Genomic DNA, 10368 nt, shown 5'->3' with positions numbered 1-10368 from the left:
GCTGTTGTTATTTTCCCAGATAGTCTCAGCTCTCTAAACTTCCCGTGGCATTAGGTGAGTAAACGTTTGTTTGGCTGGCACACAGCACAGTGCTATAAACAAGCACAACTTGACACTGGGCCACATACGAATCATCACAGATTTAAAGAAGTACAACACCATTTAGAGCACAGAAAGTCATGGCAGGGAGCAGAGTTTGACGGTGCCATTAGAGGGTCACATAGGAAGAGTAGGAAAGTAGGAAAAGAGAAAAAAGCCCAGCAGAGAAGTCAGGAACATCTTCATGACAGATTGTACATCAAAAGAGGAAATTTCTCAAGGCACTGCAGAGAAGTAGAGCAGAGTTATAACAGGCAGATATTTGAAAGGGGGAGGAGGATGGAGTGGGGGAACAGGGGCTTCCAAAGCTTCACTGGGTGTGGAAATAGATGGGCTTGACTTTCCCAGAAAGGATCTTGGGCACTTGTACAGAGATGATCTCTGCCATCATTTCTGGAAAGTCCACGCTCACCATGTGGGACTTGATCAGCAGGTCAAAAGTGAACTGATGCAGCTCTCTTGCAATCTATAAGGAGATAATAGGAGATGGAGAAAACAGGATTGGCAGGAGTTAGCTTCCATCCAGTCCTCCCCTTTCTCTGCCCACCACCTGTTTTCCTCCTCCTTCCATATGAGCACATATGCGTTGTGTACATGTATGCCCATGTGCATGAAATGATTTCTAGGGTGTCACTGAGGGCTCCCAAGAGATCTCTTCTACCACTGCAAGCTCTCTGAGTCAGGACAGGGTGTTCTTCCCTGGTGAACACACACACACATACCACAAACTCATATGCACATGACTCAAGGGAGAGGGGAAGAAAAAAAAAAACATCCAGGGCTGTTTTGTCTGCCTAGACAAGTTATCTGCTCTAAGACACTTCTCTGAGTCCCAACTGCTCTGTTCTCAACTCCTCCACCTCTTTCACAACATCCAGCTGGGACATTGTGACCTGTGTTCCTTTCTTCTCTACTGCTTTTTCTTTCTGGACCACACTCAAAGTCAGAGGGGAATGAAAGAACCTCCCAACAGGTGGTGCCAGACCCTTGGAGAGCATATTATCACTTGGCTTTATCAAGCTGCTCTCCCTGACAAAGTGCCCTCCATCATTTGCTTACAGGCTGCACAGAATCCAGGAGCTTGGTGAGCTGGTAGAAGCGCCTTGAGCAGGATGTGGGATTTTTTCTCTTGCATGCAATGATACGATCAAGTTCCTTGATGTAGTTCATTCGAAGTTCATCAAAGAATTTTTGATTTTTCAGCCCATCCACTGGAACTGATGTGGGATGAAGACAGAAGGGGAGGGGAAGCATTGCCCAGGAGGGAGTATTAGAAAAAGCACCAAGATTTCTGACCACAGACTTGACCCCCCCGCCCACAGGGAGGGAAACATGTACTTGGCTTCCTGTCAGTTGAAGTTTGATGTCTGGGGCCTTCAAGCTGCCAGGAAGGTCTTAGGGGAAAGGCTAGCTGGATTCACTCTGAAGGGTATCAAGTAAATAAATTATCCTGAGCCTTTCCTTTTTCAGTCTTTTCATCTATACATTTCTTAGGAGCTATGGTCTTATAACTGTCCACATTATACCTCAGATTTACACAATTAAAACATATGCCTTTGAGTATCAAAATTTGCCTTCTACATTCCCAGAGGCTAAGGCAGCACACTGTTTCCAAAAGGCATTAAAGAATGTTTCCTAAGCTACCAAATTAACCTTGTCTGATTGGCTTGCATAGATCCTACATGTTGTCAGAAGGGTAAATTTCTTCTAGGAGGCAATCCTCTAGTCTTATAAGAAATTATAAGGTGATCCTTGTCTATTTTTATGGTAGAAGCTATGGAAAAATACAGAGACCTGCTACAATTAGCTAAAAAAGCCTTTGTCCCGAAGATAGGCTGGGGTAAGTGAGGCTCTAAGGGAGGATGGTTTCTAGAAAGATATTGGTCTCTAGGCATAAAATAAGTCCCTATTAGGGAACGGTATGCTAGGGTAGAGTGAGAAGGGAGAATTAAAGAAGGAAAGTTGTGCCCAAGAGTTGGCTTGGCCCTAATTAGCTCTTTAATGGAAGAAAGCAGTTCTCTTCTGAGCCCTTTGGCCCTCAAGGGGATCCCCTGCCCATCCAGGCACTTACTGATGCTGAAAAGCAGCAGAGCTTTCATGCACAGGAATTCCTGTGGAGTGATCTGGAGCCATCCAAATTCTTGAGAGAGGTGCCTCATTCGGACACACTGGCTGTACATCCGAGACTTGTGCATGCGGTACCTGGGAAAGAGATACACAAAGAAAGGAGAGGCACAAAAGACTGACTATATTTCTGCTGTCCTTCCATTCCCCCTGGTTCTCTGAGAAAAACGTGTTTGTTTTGTTGGCTCTTCAGTGGTAAATAACAAAGCTGTACTTTATTTCTCAAAAATTCAGACATTCTCATCACTATTTATCTTCCCACTGTGGCCAAGATATAGATTAGCACATGGAATTTACATGTCCCCATGCCCCTCCTCTTTCCTGACAGGGACAGGAAAGCTGAGCCAAATGAACACAATGGGTCAAGCACATGGTCTCTCTGACCACAATTCTAATATCCTAGCTATAGCCAGAGCCAGAGCCAGAGCCAGAATTTGCCTTCCAGGCATCCCAGTTTAGAAGATTTCTAGGATCTAGGCCTTAGCAATCAACTCTTAAGAATACCAGGATTCCCAACTCTCAATTCCCGTCTCTGTTTGAAAGCCATTTCCCACAATAGAAATTTAATAAGTTATTAAAATCACTCTCAGGGAAGGAGATTCCCTATGCTTATCAAATCAGTCCAGAAATGTTTCTGAATGTTCAATCTAAATATCCTTTGCTGAAGGGAAGTCTACTCCCTCATATACTAGCTGTTCCTTACCACAGATTGGGAGTTATAAACACATATGAGGTTTTATTTACTGACTTGTGAACAGGTCATCACATTATCTCCTATAAATTATGTAGTGAAGTAGTCAAGGCTTGGTCAGTTTTCAGAGGGAGAGGGGAGGGAAAAACCTCTGTTCCATGACTGATCATGGCAAGACTCTAAAAGAAAATACAATGTTGTCTCACTAGTAGGCCTTCAGGGGTGTGTGTGGGGGGTAAGGGAATGGGTATGAGAGAGAGAGGGAGGGGCACAAAGGAAGAGATTGATTTTATTTCTTGTGCAGAAAGAGAGGGAATTCAATATCCACTTAAGTGGTGAGGAAAAGACCTCCCAGATTGAGCCTGAAGGCTGTGGCTTGACCCATTGGTCCCAGGACAGTAGCCCTGTCCACAGGCTGAGCAGGCCTGGTACTGAATGGGAAGAAACTCAATACCCTACCTCAGAGAGATCTTAGGTGGCCTGAGAAAATCAGGAAGGTGGAAGATGGTGCACACATAATCAATTTAAACTGTAACTCAACCAGAAATAGGAAGTGTTTAGATATTATCACAATTGACCAGAACACTGTTGCTTCAAGTTCTTTCACCCTAGAGAATTTTTGAATAAGATCTGTTGGGGCCCAGCCTGTTATATTTCCAAGCCTTCACTGAAGACTTGGTTCTTAGTCCTGGCATGTGTGATTTCTATAATACTGTTATAGGCCATGGTAACAGAGACGGTGGGGAAAACCACAGAGAAAGGCAAGGCTCATAATTTGTAGGGGAAGGGAACAATAGAGAGAAAGGGGAAAATAAAAAAAGAAGGGAAAGCTGAGAATGGAAGGCAGAAAACAAGGGATAGGAATGGGATTGAAGAGGGCAGCAGTAGTACGTAGGAATAAAAGACAGTGGATAAGAGCGAGAGGAAAATTGGAAAACACTAGAAACAGTGCCTGACACATAGTAGGTACCTCAAGTCTCCCCACTAGTACCTTAAGGAGACTAACTGCAACAATTAGGGATTTTCAACTGGAGAGGTATTACATCCCTTGCGAGTATTAGAAATGTGTGGGCAGCTTGGGCTGTCATAGTGACTTAGATCCTATTTGTTATTTATTGGCAGGTGTTAGAGAGGGCAAATATATTCCAATATTCAGAAATACCTTACACAATGAAAAATTGTTCCTCCCAAAGTATAGCATCTCTGTTGGGAAACATTGGATTAGATATTTGTCAGAAACCTAAGAGCTTTAACATAGTGGTTTCTTATAAGCAGAAAAGTGGGGGCCCATCATTTCAGGAACCGTGTATATCATGGGTACATGACCTTTACCCTGTTGTTTCTTGTAATGAGATACATAGGGTAGGCCAGGAAGCTTAGTGGGGTGCCATGTACTTAATAGAGGTAGAGAAAGAATGAGGATTTAAAAAATAATTATCACCCAGAAAAGGTTCTAAAGACCAGTGTTCTGAGTAAGGAGGGTGTTCTATGTGTCCAGGGAGTTGATTGAATCACTGAAGGGTAGCGAGAAATGCATAGGCAAAGAACTTTGTAAGGCCTGCCCTAGAAGATGGCATCATAGGTAACCCTTTGGTGATCTAGGCATCACAAGGCAGGTTGAGTCAATGTCCAAAGCTTATTGTTAAGCTTCTGGCTACAAGGGTGAATTTGGAGGAAGACAGTTAGGGACACTCATTCTTCCCCATATGGCATCACTGAACTGGAAAGAATCAGTGGCCTGCAGATTTTAAAGCTTTTCTATTTGGAGCACTAGTGGAGAGAAAAAAGCAATTCCTTTGTTAAGCAAATACATTCTCTGTGGTGAGACTAACACAAGGTACATGGGAAGATCTTTTTATTTATTTATTTACTTATTTATTTATTTATGCATACAGAACTAGGGTACAGGTTAGAGGTGCAGGGAGGTGAGAGGATTCACCAGAGACAGTGTGGGGAGCAGGACTGAACAGGCAGATCGAGGAAGTACACTTCTGAGGGGAGCTGTGGGTGGGTCAGGAGAGGTCTGCAACACCATGTGGGTCAGCTCCTTGGTCAGGGATAGAACTCATGCTGCAGTGGCTGCTATAGCTTCATAGTGCTGTGCTTTAACCCATTGCATCACCAGGGAGAGCCAGGAAGATTTTTTTTTTTAAAGATTCATTTATGCATACAAGAACTGGGGTACAGACGATAGGTGTGGAGAGTGACAGCGTTCACCAGAGACAGTGGGGAGCAGAATAGGCAGAGGTACTGAAATACACTGCTGAGGGGAGCAGCAAGAGAGACAGGGAGGTATGCTGTGCCATTTGGGTTAGCTCTCTGGCCAGGTGGGCAATTAAACTTTGGTGCAGTGGGTGGTGATAGCTTGATAGCACTGTCTTTAATTCCTGCACCACCAGGGAGGCCCTTATCGGAAGGGCTATCATGGAACCTCAAACAGTGGACATAGTAGATTATTCCTATTAGGAAAAGATGGCATCTAAACTGTACTCATTTTTTAAATTCTTGGCTTTCTCAGTCAGACATTTCACATCCATTGGTTCCCATTTTAGTCATGATAAATAATTTAAAATACCCCGACTAAACTAACATTTGAAGAAATGGAGGGTCATGAAAATTAAGAATCTTGCCCAAAGAAATAAAATAATTGAGATTTACTTATAAAATACAATTCTGGAACTTCAGCCTTTCACTAAATTCATGAAGGATAAATATAGCTGGTGGTAGAGAAAGCATAATTAAACCAGTTTTTAAGAGAGGAAGTAGATGGGTCAAGGAGACATGGCCAAGAGAGTAGTGGAGTCACTCCTCCCAATCACTTACCACTATGAGGCATCGTAAGAATTAGGAATTAAACAAATATACTTCAAATTCTTGTCAACATGCAGTAGCTGTGTGACCTTGGATGAGTCACTTTATTTAGTTGAGCTCAATTTTTCCTACCTATTAAAATATAATTATCAATAAAGTAGAGAAAATGAAATTATCAGGAGGACTCAAAATAAGATAGGTTTCAGAAAGTCTTTGGGATATTCTGGCAAAAATGGTGACTGGCTAATGGCCCCAGTGGTAGCAAACTGATTAAAGGAGCTTTAGTCCACATAACTGCCAACTCTATGTTGCCCAGAGTAGAGAGGAGAGAACCCAATATAGGATTCTGAGATATGTTACAAAGCAAGTCAGTATATCAGGGTTAGGTCATGGATGAGAAAGGGATGGCTTCAGCACTAAATTCTTTGCCTCCCACCAGCTCACCTTTCATCAGCAGAACACAGCCACCTCATATTTAGCAGACTTGATGAGGCCTCTACTGCCTTATGACAGGTCAAATGGGTTAATCCCCACTGTTACCATTACCATCCAAAATGGCCAGGAAGTTTTGTTTATGTGAGCTCTGGGCTCATGAGCACTTACTCATTAAAAACCAGGTCAGGGGCGAAGTAGAGCATCCTGGAGTTGACATTGGTAAAGGACCGCCAGCCCATGGCAAACACCATAAGCCCCATCCAGGAGTACTGAATGACTGCCATCTGGTCGTCCACGTGTAAGTTGCGGAAGCCTGGAATGAGTGGGAGGCAGTAGTCAGACTGGGCATTGATGGGTTGAGCTAAATCTGGGCCTCAGCTGCACTGATAATCTCTCTCGAAGAAGCCTCAGGAACCATCAATGCTGGGGATCAGAAAGGAGCAAACTATATTGTGGGGATAGATTCCTTGCCTTCTCAACTTCACTGAGTCACTCAAATGACGGAGTCAAATGGGCACAGTCAATTGGAAGAGAATAATCTAACAACGACCATTTCATATGAATGAATTCTTTTCTAAACACGTGACTTATATTAACTCATTTAATCCCCACAATAATACAATCAAGTAGGTGTGATTATTATCCTTATTCTATGAATCAGTAAGAGGGCCATGGAAAGGGTAAAGAAGATATTATCTAATTTTATAAGGCTAGAAATCAGCAAGAACAAGTTCCAAAGCTACGGAGTCTCACTCTAAAATCCATGCTTTTGATCTCTGTACCCTTCAGAAGATGTAGCTGAATAATAATTCATCTGACATGAACAGCACTTTTCAGATCACGAAGGCTTTTTCTTGTTATAAACTTATTTGTTCTTTCTGATAACCCTGAGACAACATTATTACTAAATATTGGCATCTATATGATGTATATCTATCGCTAAAGTAATATCACTAGCATTGCCTTTGACAGCCACTGACCTCCACACCACATTCAGGCTCCTTTTCTGTGATTTTCGACATGCTTTCCACTTCCTTTCTGTTATTCTCTATTCAACATGTACCCTATCTTTGTCAGTTTCCTGCTTTCCTACCATTCCTGTCCTTTATGTTTTCTTTGGACTATTTTATTGCTACTTGTCTTTGCATAATTTAGATTTGTGATATTCTGAAAAATGTAAGTTTGCTGCAAGCACCATCCTTTCTTTCACCATCATATATCTGTTACCAGTGCACAGGGAGTTGCCTTTGTCTATAATGCAGTTCTCCTACCCCAGGTTTAATTAATTTAATCTCATAAATACTTACTCATCATTCAGGTATTCACTTAAAGGTTATTGCCACTGTGAAGCCTTTTCCAACTCATACATGCAGAAGACAACTTTTTTCCTCACTGCATTGTGTGTAGCCTCACTCAATCACTCATTAATACAGTGTTAGACTTTCTCTATGTACAACATCTTTCTCCCTCACAAGACTTAGAGCTGCTTGAAGACAGGGACTATTCTCTTTTTATTCATTTTCTATCCTTTGTACATAGCACAATTGAGATACCCAAGTAAGCATTTGAGAAATATTAATTAAACGGACTTAAGGCCCTTAATATTTTTTGTTTGTTTGTTTTATAAAACAGGAATAAGATAAACTCCAAATTACCACTTAGAGGCTTAGGGTCCCAGATGTTGCCAATTCAATACAACACAACACACTGTAATAGATGCAGAATAGACAAGGCTATGTTCTCCTGAAGATTTCTAAACATTTGGATGATTAAAGTGTCACCTCGGAGCTCATCCCCTACCAGAACCCCATTTTTTCTTGCCTCAAAATTAACTGAAATTTCATCTTGCTCTGACTTATTCTGAATGTTTTCTAAATTACACAATGTTTCTGACTTGAGTATAAATGAATTCATATAATCCTCACAATGAACTGAGAGCACACTCAATGGGATGTCTGTTTTACCAACAAGGAACACGAGTGTCAGAGAAGTTAAATGACTTCTCCAACATCATAGAGCTTACATGTGGCTGACAAGGACTGGAACCCAGTTATTTCAATTCTCTTCTCCTTCGATTTTTCCACTCTACTGTTTGAAGGCCAAAGTGTTAGTGTTAACATACATCAGAAGAGGTTTGAACTTACACCCCTAAAATCAATCACAGTGTGCCAAATCAGTGTTACCACAATAAATAAAAAGTAAGTAAAAAATAAAGAAATACCAAGGCCATCAGTCTATTCTATCTAGACATATTTTCTACTTGATTAGTCTCTGCCCCTACTTACACACCTCCCTTTCCCTTTCCTTTTCTTTTAGGTTCCAAGCCTCTCAGGCATTAGGGATTCTAGGGTCTTTCATAATAACATATCTTGCTGCAATCTTAGTTCCCAAGCCTGCAATGATATGGTAACACATTAGCCAGCACTTAAGCCCACACATAATTTCCTTTCTGAAGTGCTTCTGCAGCAGAGAATCCCTGGGACTGATTCTTCCTTATAGGAGACGAAAAACAAGACTCAAACATAGAACATTCAAGGATGTCTTGGGGGAGGCCCTGAGAGCATGAACCTTGAAAATCTGGGGTGGGAGGCAATGGTAAGCCTGTTGAGTGTGTGGATACGAGGCTCGTTGGTTGGGTGAGTGTCAAGCTATAAAAGTTCCAAAGAAGCTGTCAATGTTGACGTCCCCATGCCCCTCTTAGATTCCAGACAAAGAGGAGGAAAAAGGGAAATCATATTTTGATTATAATGCTAATAAATAGTCCTTAGTGAGAGCTGCTTAAAATTCAAGTCTAATTACCATGTACCAGCAACATGGTAGGTTAATTTTTCTTGAAGTCTAATCTGATTACAACACCTAAGTCTGTCTTCCAGTGCCCATATTTGAAGTAGCCTGCTCAGATAGTATTGCTATCAAATGGTGACGTGCAGAAACAGTAGCTCCAGTCAACAGATTTCTTTCAGTACACATTCACCAATACCTGCTAATATTGTGTTAAGCTATTCTGGACAAAGGCAGAGGAGTCATTCTCAGGTTTTGAAACACACCAAATAGGCTAGGGAGCAGTGGCAGTTTCTTTGAGACTATTATGTCAGTATAAACCAATTGGCATAATTTCTTAACAAATTATAGTGGAGACCTGTAGTCTCAAGTCTAGTCTGGGAGAACATGCCCAGACAAAGTCATTAGGAAATCATTGCTGGTCTACTGCACCTGACAGTCAAGGTCTTAATAGACTATTACTCGTTCTTGAGACACCTAGGGAAGACTAGCCACAACTTAAATCAATTTTAGTGAAAGCAGTAGCTTAGCACTCGAATCTCATAATAATAACCCACCACTTACAGAGCATCTGCTATTTCAGCTACTATATTAGGTTGTCTTTACATATAACCTCTATCTTGATAGCAATTTGCAAGGTAGTGACTATTCTATCTCTGTAAATGAGGAAACAGAAGCAAATGTAAGCGTGATTTTCTCAAACTTATACAACTAGCATATATAGATAAGACTCCAAAACAGATAAATCTAATTATAAATATACTGTGTCTATACAATCTATTCATCCACCCTCAATTAATATGTATCTTCTATTAATGTACCTGTCAGTATACTAAGAAATTTACATGTCAAAAAACAACAAATATTATCTAAGTTCCTAGCACAGTGTCTTAGTAAGAAGCAACACAATTTATTGAAAAACAAGTAACTTGAAGTAGTACATGATTATTGATAACATGAATAGTATGAATGTGGTAATTCTTTTTGAAGCTACTATTTTAAATGACTCAGATTCATAAATAATTTCCTTGGATGAGCTAGGTGGAAAACTGATACTGGCTTGCTGACATATACTAATATAATACACAGAAATGGGTTCCCATCCTGAAGTTTGGGTTGAGGAAAGCCTGTGACCCACTTCCTCCAGTCATACAAATTCTGCCACAGTGTTTTGCACTATATTGTTGTTAAGAGCACCAAATAAGAAATCAAAGGGAATGAGGTCATTATGTGACCAAATGAACAAATAAGAAAGTTTACCTCTCTGAGTCTTGTCCTTTGAAATGGAGTCCCTATGATAAGTCCCTACGATTCATATGATTCACAGGTGTTTGATTGGAACCATGTATATGTGTGTGTATGTGTGTGTGTGTGTATATATGCACACACACATATATATACATACATACATACATATATATATATAT

General features: G+C 40.9%; 1 protein-coding gene across 1 annotated transcript in view; it reads right to left on the bottom strand.

Annotated features, from left to right (window-relative positions):
• Window positions 1-265: 265 nt before the first annotated feature.
• AR (androgen receptor) overlaps window positions 266-10368 on the bottom strand; it is a 198027-nt gene continuing 187924 nt past the window's right edge. Inside the window, exons 5-8 of the mRNA XM_004694437.1 lie at window positions 6329-6473; window positions 2171-2301; window positions 1159-1316; window positions 266-565 (exon numbers count right to left, since the gene is read on the bottom strand). Of these exons, the coding sequence (XP_004694494.1) occupies window positions 410-565; window positions 1159-1316; window positions 2171-2301; window positions 6329-6473 (590 nt within the window). The 3' untranslated portion in view covers window positions 266-409. The remainder of the gene's footprint in view (window positions 566-1158; window positions 1317-2170; window positions 2302-6328; window positions 6474-10368) is intronic.

Source organism: Condylura cristata, unplaced genomic scaffold, assembly GCF_000260355.1.
Source record: "Condylura cristata isolate star-nosed mole 26May11 unplaced genomic scaffold, ConCri1.0 scaffold00043, whole genome shotgun sequence".
In the NCBI taxonomy this organism is placed as follows: domain Eukaryota; kingdom Metazoa; phylum Chordata; class Mammalia; order Eulipotyphla; family Talpidae; genus Condylura; species Condylura cristata.
The sequence above is the reverse complement of the archived record's forward strand: the minus strand, read 5'-3'. Positions and strand labels throughout refer to the sequence as shown.